At 46.6% G+C, this 18,336-nt stretch overlaps 3 protein-coding genes across 3 annotated transcripts; 1 reads left to right on the top strand and 2 right to left on the bottom strand.

Moving 5' to 3' along the window:
* Positions 1-48: 48 nt before the first annotated feature.
* On the bottom strand, positions 49-3,749 carry wdr18 (WD repeat domain 18). Its single transcript, XM_084472576.1, has 10 exons — positions 3,534-3,749; positions 2,302-2,412; positions 2,021-2,154; positions 1,763-1,904; positions 1,422-1,565; positions 1,176-1,240; positions 894-1,018; positions 532-698; positions 330-398; positions 49-247 (listed from the first exon to the last, which is right to left on the bottom strand). Exons 1-10 carry the CDS (start codon positions 3,741-3,743, stop codon positions 131-133), a joined length of 1,284 nt encoding a protein of 427 aa, XP_084328702.1. The 5' UTR covers positions 3,744-3,749; the 3' UTR covers positions 49-130.
* Positions 3,750-5,125: 1,376 nt separating this feature from the next.
* reep6 (receptor accessory protein 6) lies at positions 5,126-9,581 on the bottom strand (the record flags this gene model as incomplete). Its single annotated transcript, XM_084473562.1, has 6 exons — positions 5,126-5,140; positions 5,681-5,805; positions 5,894-6,062; positions 7,836-7,974; positions 8,845-8,938; positions 9,449-9,581. 6 exons carry the CDS (start codon positions 9,579-9,581, stop codon positions 5,126-5,128), a joined length of 675 nt encoding a protein of 224 aa, XP_084329688.1.
* A 2,771-nt stretch (positions 9,582-12,352) lies between these two features.
* LOC311353522 (tetraspanin-33) lies at positions 12,353-16,087 on the top strand. Its single transcript, XM_084473438.1, has 8 exons — positions 12,353-12,455; positions 12,534-12,591; positions 13,248-13,372; positions 13,629-13,703; positions 13,959-14,054; positions 14,486-14,614; positions 14,998-15,159; positions 15,558-16,087. Exons 1-8 carry the CDS (start codon positions 12,399-12,401, stop codon positions 15,753-15,755), a joined length of 900 nt encoding a protein of 299 aa, XP_084329564.1. The 5' UTR covers positions 12,353-12,398; the 3' UTR covers positions 15,756-16,087.
* The last annotated feature ends 2,249 nt before the right edge of the window (positions 16,088-18,336 follow it).

Below are 18,336 nucleotides of genomic sequence, written 5' to 3' on the forward strand. Positions count from 1 at the left end.
ATAACTAGTAATGAACAGCACTAGTTACACTCACACACCAACACAATGTTCACAACATCTGCTTTATTGTACAAAACATTCAGGTAATTACACTAACAAGGTGTGTGTGTGTGTGTCAGGTGAGGAGGTGTCAGGAGAGGAGGTGGGCGGAGAAGTTGTAGAGGTCCTTGTTGACCTTCTTCAGGGTGCGGACCTCCTCCTCCAGCTCCGCCAGACGCACCCTGGAGCCGTCCTCACCCCCACCATGCTGGGGACAGAGGGCAAAGGTCAGGGGTCAGCAGCAGCTAGCGGTCAGCAGGGGCTAGAGGTCGGGGGTCATGGTCACTCACTTTGTCCGTGACGGCCGTCATGTTGGAGAAGAGCTTCTCTGCTTTCTGAAGATATGACTTCTCCTCCTCCTACAAACACACAACCTGTTAGAAAACACACACACACACACACACACACACACACACACACACACACACACACACACACACACACACACACACACACACACACACACACACACACACACACACACACACACACCTGTGTGTGGAGGCCGAGGCGCAGGCAGACGTCTCCGGAGTCCGGCCCCTCGGCATGCTGGGAGGACGCCAGGTGGCGGCTGAAGCGTGGCAGCGGCATGGCCGGCACCCCCAGAGGGGCCAGCATGTTGGCCGGGGCGGCCATGATGGAGCAGTTGGTCACCTGACCTGTATCACACACACACCATCTCTCTCTCTCTCTCTCTCTCTCTCTCTCTCTCTCTCTCTCTCTCTCTCTCTCTCTCTCTCTCTCTCTCTCTCTCTCTCTCTCTCTCTCTCTCTCTCTCTCTCTCTCTCTCTCTCTCTCTCTCTCTCTCTCTCTCTCTCTCTCTCTCTCTCTCTCTCTCTCTCTCTCTCTCTCACCTTTCTGGGCGGAGCAGCGAATGCTCTGCTTGCTTTGGACGTCCCAGAGCCGCAGCGTCTCGTCGTGGGACCCTGACAGGAGGAGGGTCCCGTCCATCGACACTGACAGACAGCTCACCAAGTTCCTGTCCAGGACAACCAATCGGAGGGAAGCCGCACTCAGAGAGCAGAAGCAGCAGTACATGTCACAAGAATCTTAGCCCCACCCCACCCCTGGGCAGGTGGGCAGATAGACTAGACTAGTTTACCTGGTTTGCTAGTCTACCTGGTTTGCTGGTTTACCTGTGTCCTTTGAACACCTGGTTGCCATCGCTGTCTGACTGGAATGTTTTATCTCGGCTTAAACTCTGAAATGAAACCAAAACATAAACAAACAATCTGTTAAACCACGTTACACACGAGTTAAACCCTGTTAACACACAAGTTAAACCCATAAACACAGGAGTTAAACCCTGTTGATATACTGTTATACAGATGCTTATATAAGCTTTAGCTACGTATATCTATAGATAAATAAAGTGAGCGTACCTGACTACACAGAGACACCTGGAAGATGTTTCCATCACTTCCTCCACAGAACAGGAAGTACTCGCAGGGGTCGAGGGTCACCGACATGATGCTGACGTCAAATAGGATTGACAGGAGGAGCTCTCCTGAGCACAGCTCCCACAGCTGGAGACAGAGGCAGCTATAACATCTGCTTTAGAGGCAGCTATAACATCTGATTTAGAGTCCAACTAAAACATCTGCTTTAGAGGCAGTTATAACTGCTTTAGAGGCAGCTATAACATCTGCTTTAGAGGCCGCTATAACATCTGCTTTAGAGGCATGGAAGTCAGTCAGTCACCAGTCAGTCATCAGTCACCCACCTTGACAGTCTGGTCGAGCGAGGCGGTAGCCAGCCGGGCCTGCGGTCCCATCAGCCCACAGTGGAGGTCGGTGACGGGCAGAGAGTGACGGGAGAGGACGTGGAGCGGCTCGGGACTGCAGCCCTGGTCCAGCTGCACCACACTGGACACACACCATGAGATACACACACCATGACACACCACACACCATGAGATCCACACATACACCATGATAAACGCGAACACACACCATGATACACACACACACACACACAGTACCTGGCGAGACGCCACACCAGGGCCAGGTTGTCTTTGCCTCCAGTGACGAGGTGGGAGGAGTCATCTGTGAACTTCACACAGCTGACGTCCTGGTAGTGTCTACTGAGGACCGCAAGGAGGCCACCCGTCGACACCTGGAGATCAGTATCTGTTATCCACTGGTAATGTCTGCTACCAAGAATAATATGTTAGACACCCGGACTGACGAGGTATAATATGCATCAGTTACGACAGCTCGATGACGGCGCCTCACCTCCTACTGGTAGTCAGTCACCACTCACCTCCCACAGGTAGAGTGCCTCAGCGACGCCGGCGGCGAGGAACAGTCCGTTGGGGGCGGCGGTCAGACAGGTCACCACCCCGGGACACACCATCTTCTGCAGCATCTGGTCCTGAGATCAACACACACACACACACACACACACACACACACACACACACACACACACACACACACACACACACACACACAGTACAGCTACACTATCGTGGAGTTTATCACCATTAAATTTAGCGGATTAATTAATGTTGGTATATATTTTATGAATAGGGCTCTCTATTCATAAAAGAAAATGAAAGGGCTAATCCCTTACCCTAGCCCTCTAATGCCGCTTTTCCACCGCCAGTACCAGCTCGACTCGACACGCCTTTTTTGCGTTTCCATTGGCAAAAAAAGTACCTGGTACCTAGTACCGGGTACTTTTTTTTAGTACTACCTCCGTCGAGGTTCCAAGCGAGAGGAGTAGGTACTTTTGTGTGACGTAAACAGGCTGCTGGTAACTGATTGGCCAGCGGCTGTAAATGGGAATAATCTCACAGTTAAGTTGTGTCCGGCGTGGTTGGAGTCCACGAACCCGCTCCCGAGGGGGACACTGATCAGCGTTTCGCCGTGTGTGTCGCTCCTTTCCCGGGGCTAAAGTTAGGCTGCGCGTCGTTATGTGTGTCGGGCGTGGTTGTGTGTGTCCGGCGTGGCTGGAGTCCACGGACCGGCTCCGGAGGATCAGCGTTTCGCTGTTTCGATTCAGTGTCGTTCCTTTCCTAGGGCTCGAGTTTCGCCTTGATCAACGTTACCGTATGACAACAATAGACGCGCAGTCATTGCGCTTTTTATTTTATTTTATTTCCCATCATAACCTTTCCCGGGAATCAGGAAATAGTCTTGATCAGATTCAGATTTCCCGGGAATCCGTCTCCCGTGATTAAAACCTAATGACGACCCGCCCATGGTGGAGAGGTTATTTTCTACGACCCGCCCACATTGAAGAGGTATTCTTTTAGATGGAAACGCAACCAAACCGAGTTGAGTCGAGGCGAGTTGAGTCGAGTTGGTACTGGTGGTGGAAAAGCGGCATAAGGAGGTTTAGGGTATATTAGGGTAAATAAGAGTATATTAAAGTTAGATCACTACATAGTTTAGTATTGGCTTTAAAGACATGAAGCCAGTTGTGTTGAGCATGAGAGTAACTCACGTTAGTTGAGTATTAGTATTAAAGGTAGTATTGTTCAGTACTACCTTCCTTTGTATCTCCCACACGTTGATGAAGTTCTTGCCCAGCTGGGCCCCCAGGAGCCACCGGTCGTCCAGGACGGCCAGGCCCCGGGCCGAGGTGTTGCCCCCCCGGTAGGAGACCAGGCTGGCCCCGGAGTGGAGGTCTGACACCGTGCAATTCCACAGTTGGGAGGACGAGTCCGTGCTCACGATCACTTCCATGGGCGCTGACATCTTGGCTTCTTCACCGAAAACACAAGCCCGCGAGTGTTCAGAGCGTCACGGCCCAGGTGTATTGTGGGATTTGTAGGAATACAGTCTCCGGGTAGCGAATTTTTTGTTCGTAGGATGGTCCGCAGGCTGTCGGCTAGTCTAACGCCAACAGATGTAAACTGTGATGTATTTTCTACCATTGACTGACTGCGGCGTCGTTCATCTGTGGTAGCCTACTAAAAATGACCATCATGCCTTTACTTTGGTAATAATTTGGACATAATAGTTTCATTAAATAGTTTGTTAAGCAGGCAGGATGCAAGTTAGGACCAACACATCTCTTGTCACCACAGGGAGCCTTAATGGACTCTGTGTTGACTGTTCTGTTAATTGTACTGCTGTTATAAGCCTATTTGCTGGTTCGGAAAACTTGGAGCCTAATTGTTCGAGGTTGTTGTCAATGTTACTCCACTGCAGTGTACAATAGTCGCGTTACATTTCTCGCTGCTTTCCATACCTTGTTACCTCTGTGTAATTGTGTGACCTGCACTGCACACAGCTGGGAAAAATAGTGCAGTTTTATTCAATGCATAAGTCGGCTTATGTATTCTTTAATAGTACGCACTTATCACTTGTTGGATTGAGTTCGTTTACTTCTGTTAGTGGTGGACTAGCCGACAGCCTGCCCTGTGCCATAACCAATCGGAGGAGAGCCCTTCTAACCAATCAGAGGCGAAAAAGGCGGTACATACCCCTACCATCCTACGAAAAAAAGATTCCCCTCCGGGTAGACGAAGAATTGACTCGTAAAGTAAGCTCAGTAAATAGTGTATATTACGGCAAATAGTGTATGTTAGGGTAAATAGTGTATATTACGGTAAACAGTGAATACTGGCCCTGCTAGTTGTTTACAAGCTTTCTTTTTATTTCGTGTAAAAAAGTGAGCATAAATATTATGAATTTACTATCAAATTCACTTTGTCATTCAAACATAGTTGACTACAGGCTACAGGCTAATAGGCTACAGCTGACGTCAATAACAAGTTTAACTAACAAGGACAGTATCATCATCACAATACATAGGTAGGCTATATTATATATATTACATATCATATTATACATCAGGATGTTATGATCAGATAATACAAATGTGGTCAATGAATACTGCCGAATTAATTATGTTTAACACATTCATACACATTTGATTAATTATGTTGTAGGCCTACATACTTATACATATTACTAATTTGGATTGTTTCAGCATTATCGTCCTCCTCCACCACCTCCTCCTCTTCCTCTTCTTCCTCGTCCTCCACCACCTCCTCCTCTTCCTCCACCACCTCCTCCTCCTCCTCATCCTCCACCACCTCCTCTTCCTCCTCCTCTTCCTCTACTCCTCAAGTTTAGCCCAGAAACGGCTGCAACAGAAAAAATACATAATCTAGAGCTATAGATTATGATCACTTCTATCACTAACTAATACTACTACTACTTTACTATCACTTCTACTACTACTACTACTACTACTACTACTGCTCATACTACTACTACTGCTCATACTACTACTACTGCTAATACTACTACTACTACTACTACTACTGCTACTACTTCTACTACTATTATAGTATTAGTATAATATTATTATATTCTATACCTACTATTTAGGGTTCTAGGAACCATGTTCTGTCCAAGGAACCATGTAGTGTCTAGGGGCTAGGGTCCTAGTATTTAGGGTTCTAGGGACCATGTAGTCCTAGGGTCCTAGTATTTAGGGTTCTAGGGACAGTGTAGGGTCCTAGGGGCTAGGGTCCAAGTATTTAGGGTTCTAGGGACCATGTAGTGTCCTAGGGTCCTAGTCTTTAGTGTTCTAGGACCGTGTAGTGTTCTAGGGTCCTAGTATTTAGGGTTCTAGGACCATGTAGGGTCGTAGGACCGTGTAGGGTCCTAGGTTGACCTACGGGGCGTTCGGGCGGGGTCTCAGGGCGGGGGTCCGCCGGGCTGGGTAAGCTCTTCTGGGGGTCCCGTCCCATCGGGGCCGAGGGCGGGGTCAACAGAGACTGGTTCTTCACCAGAGTAGAAAGTACTGAAGAAGAAGAGAACGCATATTCCAATATTACATTAGATACTGGAACAATAAAGGATCAAGAGGAGCCGGTGAAGACGGTCCTCACCCTCTCTGGTCATGGCCTCAGCCGCACTCATCGCCTTCCCACTGAGGTCGTTCATCATGCCGTCCACCGTTGCCTCGTGGCGCAGGAAGAAGGGTCGCACCACCCGACTGTAGATGACATGGGAGCCGTTCCACGCCACCGGGGCCATGCACCACAGCAGGAACAGGCACTGCAGCCAGAGCGGAGGCACTAGTGAGCAGGTTACTAGGGAGCAGGTCACCAGAGCTAAACACTGGATCGTTAGTCGCTAGTGAGCAGGTCAATAGGGAGCAGGGCACCAGGGAGCAGGTCACCAGACCCAAACACTAGAGCTAAACACTAGGCCGTTAGTCACTAGTGAGCAGGGCCCTCATTTATAAAGGTCTCTGCGCACGAAAATGTTGCGGAAACAGGGATGAAATGTGCGTACGCATCTTTCACTGCCAACGTCGAGATTTATAGAAAAATTCCTTGCGGAAAAAAGTGTGCAGTTCTACGCATCCTTTCACCCTGGAGTAAAGGTCCCGCAAAGTTTTTCAAACAGTGATCTCCGGAGACGACAACAGGAAGTTGGTGGCAGTAATGCACCATATCGGTTTGCAAACCGCCAATAACGCCAAAAGAAGAACGCTACCTCCCGATACCCAACGCACATTGCGCACCACATACTATGACTTCAGATTTATTTATTCATTTTATAAAAAGCACCCATTATGAAATATGAATTAAGGCAATATTATGTTCAACACACTACAACCCATTCAAATCACAATCCTCGGCCAGACCAACTGTATCACTTAAGTTTTATTAATTTTCCTGATACATATGTAGGCCTACATTAAATTAGCCTATAGGACATAGTAATTAATTATCATATTGGCACAAGGCCAATAAATAATGCTCCTGGTGGCCTCTGTATTCTAACGGGCTAAAATATGGCAGCTTTGGAATTGCTCAAGAATTTAGCAAGGGGTATGAGACGCGAGCGTGTGTAATGCAGGCATGTGTTCCCGTGTAATGATGGGTCAGCAAAGGCTCCTTATATACTAGGAATATTCATTGATTAATTAGCATTGACCTTTTAAGGACTATTATGGGACGATCTTGGGAGGAGCATGGCGCTTGTGCACGCTCGTGCACGAGAACAAACTTCAACACATGTTGGTATTAATAACGAGAAGAGTGCGTAGACGTGTGCGCCGCAAAGTTTTATAGATCTGAATATTTTTGTGCGTACGCAGATTCTGAGGTTTGGGCATACGCAATGTTTTAGGGAGGGTTTTACGCAGAGTTTTATAAATGAGGCCCCAGGTGCATGGAGCATGTCACCAGAGCTAAACACTAGACCATTAGTCACTAGTGAGCAGGTCACCACAGTCAAACACTAGCATGTTTAATACTAATACTAGCGTTAAACACTAGACCATTAGTCACTAATGAGCAGTCACTAGAGTTAAACACTAGAGAGTTAGTCACTAGTGAGCAGGTCACCAGAGTTAAAAACTAGAGTTAAACACTAGACCGTTAGTCACTAGTGGGCAGGTCGCCCACTGTAGTGTGCCATACATCTACCCTCCAGGTCATCTGGTATCTTGCCTCCTCTGGTATCTAGCCTCCAGGTCATGGTGGCTCTAGCCTCCAGTGGCTGGTGGCTCTAGCCTCCAGGTCATGGTGGCTCTAGCCTCAAGTGCCTGGTGGCTCTAGCCTCCAGGTCATGGTGGCTCTAGCCTCCAGGTCATGGTGGCTCTAGCCTCCAGTGCCTGGTGGCTCTAGCCTCCAGGTCATGGTGCCTCTAGCCTCCAGGTCATGGTGCCTCTAGCCTCCAGGTAATGATGGCTCTAGCCTCCAGTGCCTGGTGGCTCAAGCCTCCAGGTCATGGTGGCTCTAGCCTCCAGTGCCTGGTGGCTCTAGCCTCCAGGTCATGGAGGCTCTATGGGTGGAGAGGATCTGAGCTAACCCTAACCTTGAAGGCGTAGTAGAACGGGAACCAGTAGAGGAAGATATCAGAGAAGAACTCCCCCAGACTGAAGACCCCATAGACCACCCAGTAGGTCAGCCACTTGGTGTCGTCCTCTTTGTTCTCACTCTCGATGGCCTTCACACTGCAGAGGGTCAGCGTTTAGAACACAGCTCAGGGCCTTGATACTGCAGAGGGTCAGCGTTTAGAACACAGCTCAGGGCCTTGATACTGCAGAGGGTTCCACGTTTAGAACACAGCTCAGGGCCTTGATACTGCAGAGGGTTCCACGTTTAGAACACAGCTCAGGGCCTTGATACTGCAGAGGGTTCCACGTTTAGAACACAGCTCAGGGCCTTGATACTGCAGAGGGTCAGCGTTTAGAACACAGCTCAGGGCCTTGATACTGCAGAGGGTTCCACGTTTAGAACACAGATCAGGGCCTTGATATTGCAGAGGGTCAGCGTTTAGAACACAGCTCAGGGCCTTGATACTGCAGAGGGTTCCACGTTTAGAACACAGCTCAGGGCCTTGATACTGCAGAGGGTTCCACGTTTAGAACACAGCTCAGGGCCTTGATACTGCAGAGGGTCAGCGTTTAGAACACAGCTCAGGGTCTTGATACTGCAGAGGGTTCCACGTTTAGAACACAGCTCAGGGCCTTGATACTGCAGAGGGTCAGCGTTTAGAACACAGCTCAGGGCCTTGATATTGCAGAGGGTTCCACGTTTAGAACCCAGTAAATGCGTCACATGTGACGCACACGAGCGGCTTCTGTCCATCGTTGCTCCTTTCCAGGAAATACAGGATATACTTTACTAATACTTATAGTACTCTGGATATACTTTACTAATACTTAAAGTACTCACTAGTAAAACACAGGATATACTTTACTAATACTTAAAGTACTCACGAGTAATACCCAGGATATAATTTACTAATACTTATAGTACTCACAAGTAATACAGAGGATATCATTTACTAAAACTTAGTAGGCTACTAGTAGGCTACTCACGAGTAATACGCAGGATAGACGAAGCCGATGAGGTTACAAAGGAGAGAGGCTCCGTATCCGTAAACCAGATAGAGTCCAGTTAGCGACACTGCCCCTAGTGGACACACAGGGAGACAATACACCTTTACTACACTGTTCCCCTAGTGGACAGGACACACAGGGAGATAATACACCTTAACCTAACTTAATTGATAAGTGCTAGCTCCAGGCTAACAGCTAACTCTAGTTTAATCTCTAACTCTCCATACAAGTTGTCTTCAACTGGTGGGCTGTCCCCGAGAAGTTGGCGGCCACTTTTATCAACTTTCATTTATCAACTGTAGACAGCAACGTTTACATCAACAGTTAGACAGTAAAGTTAGACTAACAGGTCAACAGTAATGTTACACTAACGTTGTAACGTTAATGTTACACTAAGTGTCCAGGCAGGATTAGGGACCATGTGACCAGCTGCCGGCTTGCGGCTTAACGTGACGTCATTAACCGACATTTATAAACACTATTAACTACAACTGCACTCAAATCAAACCCTAAACTGACAGCCAAAGAGCGTGCAGCAGTCAGAAGCATGTTAGTATGTTATAATAGTAATGACAACTCGTACCGATGGCCAGGATCTTCCTCTTCACGCCGGTCTGCTCCTCCAGCCGCCCCAGGAAGGTGCTCAGCGCGCTGGGCTCCGTGAGCAGCCGCTCGGCGCGCTCCCGCAGGCCCCCGAGCACCTCCGCGAACCCCATGAGGAGGATGGAGATCAATATCTAGATAGAGGTTATTGATATGATCGATCCAGATAAGATCTAGATATCTCTCCCCAAACCCGCTGACAGCACTCCTCAATCCGCTCTGCTCGAGAGGCGGCTCAGTGTGTGTGTGTGTGTGTGTGTGTGTGTGTGTGTGTGTGTGTGTGTGTGTGTGTGTGTGTGTGTGTGTGTGTGTGTGTGTGTGTGTGTGCGTGTGTGTGTGTGTGTGTGTGTGTGTGTGTGCGTGCGTGCGTGTGAGAAGGTGATTATGGACTTGCAAAAAGTGAAACTCATAGGCCTATCTTAGATTGATTCCACTATAGTCTAATACTTCAAGCCTTCATTTGTATTCATCTTGATTATGGCTTAGGCCTACTGCTCACGAAAACTCAAAATTCAGTATTTCAGAAAATTAGAATATTACATATATATTATATAAGACCATTAAAAAAGATTTATAATACGGAAATGTCGGCCTTCTGAAGGGTATATTCTTGTTTACTTGTTTATGCGCTCAGTTCTCTACCATTGACTGACTGCGGCTTCATTCATATGTGGTAGCCTACTAAAAATGACCATCATGCCTTTACTTTGGTAATAATTTTGACATAATAGTTTCATTAAATAGTTTCTGTTAAGCAGACAGGATGCAAGTATAGGATCAACACATCTCTCGTCACCTCAGGGAGCCTTAATGGACTCTGTGTTGACTGTTCTGTTAATTGTAGGCCTACTGCTGTTATAAGACTATTTGCTGGTTCGGAAAAATTGGAGCCTAACTGTTGTTGTCAATGTTACTTCTCGCTGCTTTCCATACCTTGTTCCCTCTGTGTAATTGTGTGACCTGCACTGCACACAGCTGGGCAAAATAGTGCCGTTTTATTCAATGCATAAGTCGGCTTTTGTACTCTACGCACTTATCACTGTTGGATTTAGTTCGTTTACTTCTGTTGGTGGTAGCCGACAGCCTGCCCTGTGCCATAACCAATTATTCGGAGGAGAGCCCTTCTAACCAATCAGAGGCGAAAAAGGCGGTACGTGCCCCTACCATCCTACGAAAAAAAGATTTGCATGCGGGGCGGAGTCAACCAGCCTGCGGCCCCACTGAGGTGATGGAGCCCAGTGGGTTCGACAGCGGCCAGCTCGTCTGCATTGTTGGGCCTCATCATGTCTCTCATCTTCCTCTTGACAATACCCCAGACATTTTCCACGTTCAGGTCAAGCGAGTCTGCTGGCCAATCGATCCCAGTATGGTCATTAATCCAGGTATTGGTACCTTGGGCGTTGTGGGCGGGGCCAAGTCCTGCGGGAAAATGAAGTCAGCATCTCCATAAAGTTTGTCAGCAGAAGGGAGCATTAACTGCTCTAGTAGTTGGCTGCGTTGACTCTGGACATAATGAAACACGGTGGACCAACACCAGTAGATGCAGAGGTGGAAAGTAACTACATTTACTCAAGCAAATGTATTGAGTCGATTTTTTTGGTATTTTGTAATTTTTCAGTAGTTTTTAAAAACTGTACTTTTACTTTTACTTAAGTTTTGGTTTAAGTATTGTACTTAGTTACATATTAAACCACACAAGTTACTGAGTAAAAGTATGTATTATTTCAGTACTTTTTCCACCTCTGAGTAGATGATATGGCTCCAAATCATCAGACTGGGGAAATGTCACGCTGGACCACAGCTACAGACCACTGAGCTACAGACCACTGAGCTTCAGACCACTGAGCTACAGACCACTGAGCTACAGACCACTGAGCTACAGAACACTGAGTGTGTGTGTGTGTGTGTGTGTGTGTGTGTGTGTGTGTGTGTGTGTGTGTGTGTGTGTGTGTGTGTGTGTGTGTGTGTGTGTGTGTGTGTGTGTGTGTGTGTGTGTGTGTGTGTGTGTGAGACCGCTAGCAGTCCTAGTTATTCAGTTATTAGGTATTCAGAGAGTCTCTGTGGAAACCTAATAACTGAATCAATATATTATTAGTTATAGTTAGGGTATAATTAGGGTATAATTTTTATTCATGGGATTGTTATTATTATTATTCCGGATTGGTAACCCCTGTAGCTCAGCCCACAAAATTGGTAATTTCTCGACGACTTTTGTGTTCCCGGTAAGCAGGTCTCCAGAAAGGTTGGGGCCAAAATTCCTACAGGGGGCGCTATAACTTATATATAATAACTATTTATTATTATTATTATTATTATTATTATTGTTATTATTATTATATAACTAATCTCAACTTTCTTACTCTTCAAAGTATTCATTGGAACGTAGGAGACTCTCTTGTCTCTTTGTCTCTCGTTTCCAAGCTGGACCTCATTGAGCTGACAATGCGACAGTGCTGCCACCTGGTGGTGAAACGCGTTATATACACCTGGTCGACCTAACACCGCCCGCAGGAGAGCTGCTGGTCCACAGCTGTGTGTGTGGTACCGGGGAGGGGCGGGACACCAGGGCATTACACACACACACACACACACACACACACACACACACACACACACACACACACACACACACACACACACACACACACACACACACACACACACACACACAGAGGACACATGGACAGAGGAAGGGAGGGAGAGGACAGACACATGGACAGAGGGAGGGAGAGGGAGGACAGACACATGGACGGAGGGAGAGGGAGGACAGACACATGGACGGAGGGAGAGGGAGGACAGACACATGGACGGAGGGAGAGGGAGGACAGACACATGGACAGAGGGAGGGAGGGCTGATGTGTGGAATGTAGATCAGGTCTGAACAGGTCGAGGAGCAGAGCAGCTCTGATCCGAGGAGCGACGCTGACACCATGAAGGGCTACAGAACCATCAAGTACAGCCTGTTCTGCTGCTGCTACGTCTTCTGGGTACGTTCCTCTCCTCCACACACCCCCCTCCACCCATCAACCCCCCACTGACCTCTTGACTCTGCTCCGGACCCCCAGGTGGCCAGCTCCGTCCTGGTCGCTGCTGGAGTCTACGCCAAGACCGCTAAGGAGAAAGGTCAGAGGTCACCTAGTCCTACACTGAGTATAGTCTTTAGTCCTACACTGAGTATAGTCTGTAGTACTACACTGAGTATAGTCTGTAGTACTACACTGAGTAAAGCACTACACTGAGTATAGTCTGTAGTACTACACTGAGTATAGTACTACACTGAGTATAGTCTATAGTACTACACTGAGTATTGTACTGAACTGAGTATAGTCTGTAGTACTACACTTGTTTGTTTTGTTGTATTTCTTGTTGTTCTGTTGTGTTACCCTGTCTCTGTAAAGCGACCTTGAGTGTGAGAAAGGCGCTATATAAAATAAACTTATTATTATTATAATTATTAGTAGTACTACACTGAGTATAGTACTACACAGAGTATAGTCTGTAGTACTACACTGAGTATAGTATTACACTGAGTATAGTACTACACTGAGTATAGTCTGTAGTACTACTAACACACTGGGTATAGTCTATAGTACTACTAACACTGAGTATAGTCCATAGTACTACTCACACACTGCGTCAAGTCTATAGTATTCCAATCATACTTTCTGTACTATTTGAATAATAACTGATTTATAACGGATGTACGATGTATGGTGTGTGTGTGTGTGTGTGTGTGTGTGTGTGTGTGTGTGTGTGTGTGTGTGTGTGTGTGTGTGTAGATGTGATTGACACTCTGACGGTTGACCCCGCCCTGGTGTTGATCCTGATTGGCTCTGTCATGTTCTTCATGAACGTCTTCGGCTGCTTGGGAGCTCTGCGCAACGCCACGTGCCTCCTGCGAACGGTAAAACGACCAGACCAACGATCACTGAACGACCTGACCCTAACGATCACTGAACGACCTGCCCCTAACGATCACTGAACGACCTGACTTAGGATACGACTGGACTAACAATCACAATACATTCAGATTTCTATGAATCACGGTACAACCTGACAGACTATTAGCCTCAACTATAACTACTATAAGTTAACTAACCTCACTTAATGAGTTGTTACTAAAGGACTGTCTAATAAAGCTGTGTCTATCTTGCCTCCAGTTTCTAGGGATACTGTTGGTGATCCTCCTTCTGCAAATCGGAGTCACAGTTCTGAGCTACATCTTCAGTGAGAGGGTAATGTGAGGCTTGGATGGGTTCACATCCCCAGTGGTAATGTGAGGCTGGGATGTGTTCACATCCCCAGTGGTAATGTGAGGCTGGGATGGGTTCCCATCCCCAGTGGTAACGTTAGGCTGGGATGGTTCACATCCCCAGTGGTAACGTTAGGCTGGGATGGGTTCACATCCCCAGTGGTAACGTTAGGCTGGGATGGGTTCACATCCCCAGGGGTTTGTAGCGCGTGGTGATGTGTGATTGGTCGTTGATCAGGTGATCCAGAGGACAGAGCAGCTGATGCTGAGAGCACTGGTCGGCTACCGAGAAGACCTGGATCTGGAGAACATCATTGACTTCATCCAGAAAAAGGTGACAGTATGTATGAGACACAGCTCTATATCAACAGCCCTATGAGACACAGCTCTATTAGACGCTGCTATATATCAACAGCTCTATGAGACACAGCTCTATTAGACGCCGCTATATATCAACAGCCCTATGAGACACAGCTCTATTAGACGCTGCTATATATCAACAGCCCGATGAGACACAGCTCTATTAGACGCTGCTCTATATAACAGCTCTGTGCGATACAGCTATATGAGGACCAGCTCTATTAGACACAGCTCTACGACAGTCAGCTCTATGAGAGCAGTTCTATGGAGGTGGTGGTCTGCTGGTTCAGGCTCTATGAGAGCAGCTCTATGGAGGTGGTGGTCTGCTGGTTCAGGCTCTATGAGAGCAGCTCTATGGAGGTGGTGGTCTGCTGGTTCAGGCTCTACTCCCTGCTGTGTGTTCAGTTCCAGTGCTGTGGGGTGCAGGTCTACACCGACTGGTCTCTCAACGCCTACTTCAACTGTTCTGAAACCAACCCCAGCCTGGAGGCCTGCGCAGTCCCCTTCTCCTGCTGCACCGGCCTGCAGACCCAGGTCTGAACCCAAACCCTACTGACCATAACCCAGGTCACGAACCCAGACCCTACTGACCATAACCCAGGTCTGAACCCAGACCCTACTGACCATAACCCAGGTCCCTGACCCTGGTAAAACTGTCACCTTAATCTTAATCCTGGTAAAACCATGACCCTATGCCCGGTCCTGGTAAGACCATGACCCTAACCCCGGTCCTGGTAAAAACATGACCCTAACCCCAGTCCCGATAAAACCAGGTTTTTAAATCCCATATGAAAAATATAGTATAAAAATATAGATATTCACACTCTAACCCTTAACCCTAACGTGTGTGTGTGTGTGTGTGTGTGTGTGTGTGTGTGTGTGTGTGTGTGTGCGTGCGTGCGTGCATGCGCGTGTAGATGGTGATGAACACCATGTGTGGTTACGGGGTGCAGCGGGCCGAGGAGAGCTCCGCCCAGGAGGAGGTGTTCACTGCCGGCTGTCTGGAGCAGATCCTCCGGTGGAGCAAACACCACCTGCTGCTGGTGGGGGGGCTGGCTGGAGCACTGCTGCTGGTGGAGGTAGGGTGGAGGAGGAGGAGGAGGGTGGAGGAGAAGGAGGAGGGGGGAGGAGTGGAGGAGGAGGAGGAGGGTGTAGGAGGAGGAGGAGGAGGAGTGGAGGAGGAGAAGGGTGGAGGAGGAGGAGGAAGAGGAGGAGGAGGGGGGAGGAGGAGGCGGAGAAGGAAGAGGAGGAGGAGGAGGGGGGAGGAGTGGAGGAGGAGGGTGGAGGAGGAGGAGGGTGGAGGAGGAGGAGGGGAGGAGGAGGAGAAGGGGGGAGGAGGAAGAGGATGTAGGAGTGGAGGAGGGATGGAGGCATTTTTCTGCGTTCATGCGTGTTCTTTCTGTGTGTGTGTGTGTGTGTGTCTGTGTGTGTGTGTGTGTGTGTGTTTGTCAGGTGTGTTTGGTGTGTTTGGCAGCAGCACAGATCTCCAGGATCCGGGCGGAACAGCAGAGGGTGGAGGTGGAGAGCCGACAGCGGAGGAAGGAGAGCCACTGGCTGCCCGCCATCCACCCCTTCCCTGAGCCACAAAGAAACGTCCTCACATAGAAACCCATCACATCACATAGAACCCTCCTACACTTCGAACCCTCTTCACCTAGGACCCTCCTCTAGATAGAACCCTCCTCACCTATACCCTCCTCCAGATAGAACCCTCCTCACCTAGGACCCTCCTCTAGATAGAACCCTCCTCACCTAGGACCCTCCTCTAGATAGAACCCTCCTCACCTAGGACGTGTGTGAAATACGGGGGCTGGGCCCCCCCGATTAACCCATGAGACCCCCTGAAAGCCTCAAAAGCAAAATTTGAAGGGGGTCTCAAATTTCGTCCAAAAAAAAAATATATATATATATTTTATTGTCACTAATGGTAATTTAAATGTGTTTAAGCTCACCATGTCCAGTATTCAGAATTTTAAACATTTATTCACAAATATGTTCTATTTTTTGCCAAGCGGAGCCAGCCAGTCCTGTGTGCGTATGCAAATTAGCCATGTGCGCCAAACAGAAGAAGGGCCCTATCTTGCACCCGGTGCAATTGACTTTCTACACCGACGCATGTGTCGTTGCTAGTTTGCACCCGGCACAAAGCTGATTTTCCCCCGCTGCAACCTCGGCACTGCCCGCTGCAGAGGCAGTGGTGCCTGGGCAGCGGGTAGCGGGGCTCCGGCCAGAGACAATCGCGGTCAACAATTGCGGGCAACAATCCCTTTCTCCTCCAATGTCGCGGTTCAGTCTACTTGTGGATGTGGAAGTGGAAGAACCAGAGACGACAGTCTCTGACGCAGTTGTTTGAGATTCATAATATCGTCTGGAGGCGCGTGTAAAACTTACGTAACTTACAACTTGTAACTTACATAACTTAGGCTACAACGTGTAGCTTACGTAACTTATGAAACTTACAATTGTAACTTACAACTTGTAAAACGTACGTAATTTACAACTTGTAACTTACGTAACTTACATGTAACTTATGTAACTTACATGTAGCTTACGTAACTTACAATTGTAACTTACAACTTGTAACTTACAACTTGTAAAACGTACGTAACTTACAACTTGTAACTTACAACATGTAACTTACGTAACTTACAACTTGTAACTTGCATAACATACGTAACTTACGTAACTTACAACTTGTTACAACTCGTAAGTTGTAAGTTACAAGTTGTATGTTACATAAGTTACGTAAGTTACAAGTTGTAAGTTACGTAAGTTACATAAGTTGTAAGTTACAACTTGTAACTTATATAAATAAATTACGTAACTTACGTAACTTAAAATTTACGTCAATTACGTAACTTAGGTGACGTACGTAAGTTACATAAATCATGTAAGTTGCGTAAGTTAAAGTTACGTAAATTGTTTAAGTAAAAGTTACGTAAATTGCGTAAATTACGTTAAGGTTAAGTAAATTGCGTAACTTATGTAAATTGAGTAAGTTACAAGTTATGTAAATTGCGTAAGTTACGTAAGTTAAATTTACGTAAATTACACTTACGTAATTTATTTAAATTTAACTTACGTAAATTGCGCAAGTTACGTAAATTACGTAAGTTACAAGTTACGTAAATTGCGTAAATTACGTAAGTTACACTATTTACGTAACTTGTATCTTACGTAAATTACGTAAGTTACGTAAATTACGTAAGTTGAATTTACGTAAATTGCGTAAGTTACGTAAATTACGTAAGTTGAATTTACGTAAGTTAAATTTACGTAAATTGCGTAAGTTACGTAAGTTGGATTTACGTAAATTGCGTAAGTTACGTAAATTACGTAAGTTGAATTTACGTAAATTGCGTAAGTTACGTAAATTACGTAAGTTGAATTTACGTAAGTTGCGTACGTTACGTAAGTTAAATTGCGTAAGTTAAAGTTACGTAAATTGTGTAAGTTACGTAAGTTAAAGTTATGTAAATTGCGTAAGTTAGGCCTACGTAGGCCTAAGTTAAAGTTACGTGAATTGTCTAAATAATAAATAAATAATAATAAATAAATAAATTACGTAAGTCACAAGTTACATAAATTGCATAAGTTACAAATTAGGCTACGTAACTTACCTAAGTTACATAAGCTACAAGTTGTAAGTTACGTAGCCTAAGTTACAAGTTGTAAATTATGAATTAGGCTACAAGTTGTAAGTTACGTAAGTTACATAAGTAACAAGTTACAACAAGTTGTAAGTTACAAGTTACGTAAGTTACAAGTGTTGTAGGCCTACACTTCTTTGTTATTTGGATAACGAATAAAAACGAGATGAAAATGTAAGCGGGACGATTTGGGAAGCGATTCAATCAGAATTAAGCTCTTTATGTGGGGAAGTACTGATCGTCCCGCCCGGCAGGTCAAATAGCAGGCGCTTGCTGCGTCACAAGCAAGTGTCCCTTTGTAAACAGTTTGGCGCAACAATCACCGGTTAAAACACAACCAACTTGAATTCATTGGCAGACGAGTCATCCCGAAATTCATGCAAAGATAAGCATACTTAAACAGTTTTTTTCTTTCAAGCTAATGTTATGTGTGTTTTCGCTCAAATTGGAATACAATACAAGCTGAAAGAAACCACCGCTGTCCTGTAACGGTACCGGAGCTCTATGCTGTCGACACCACAGCGGGGCACAGAAACACAGGATTCACTGTGGTTTCTGTGACATGAGAAACACTAAAAATGAATACTAATGTTTTATAAAGAAAGC

Source organism: Micromesistius poutassou (genome assembly GCF_964030765.1).
Source record: "Micromesistius poutassou genome assembly, chromosome: 9".
In the NCBI taxonomy this organism is placed as follows: domain Eukaryota; kingdom Metazoa; phylum Chordata; class Actinopteri; order Gadiformes; family Gadidae; genus Micromesistius; species Micromesistius poutassou.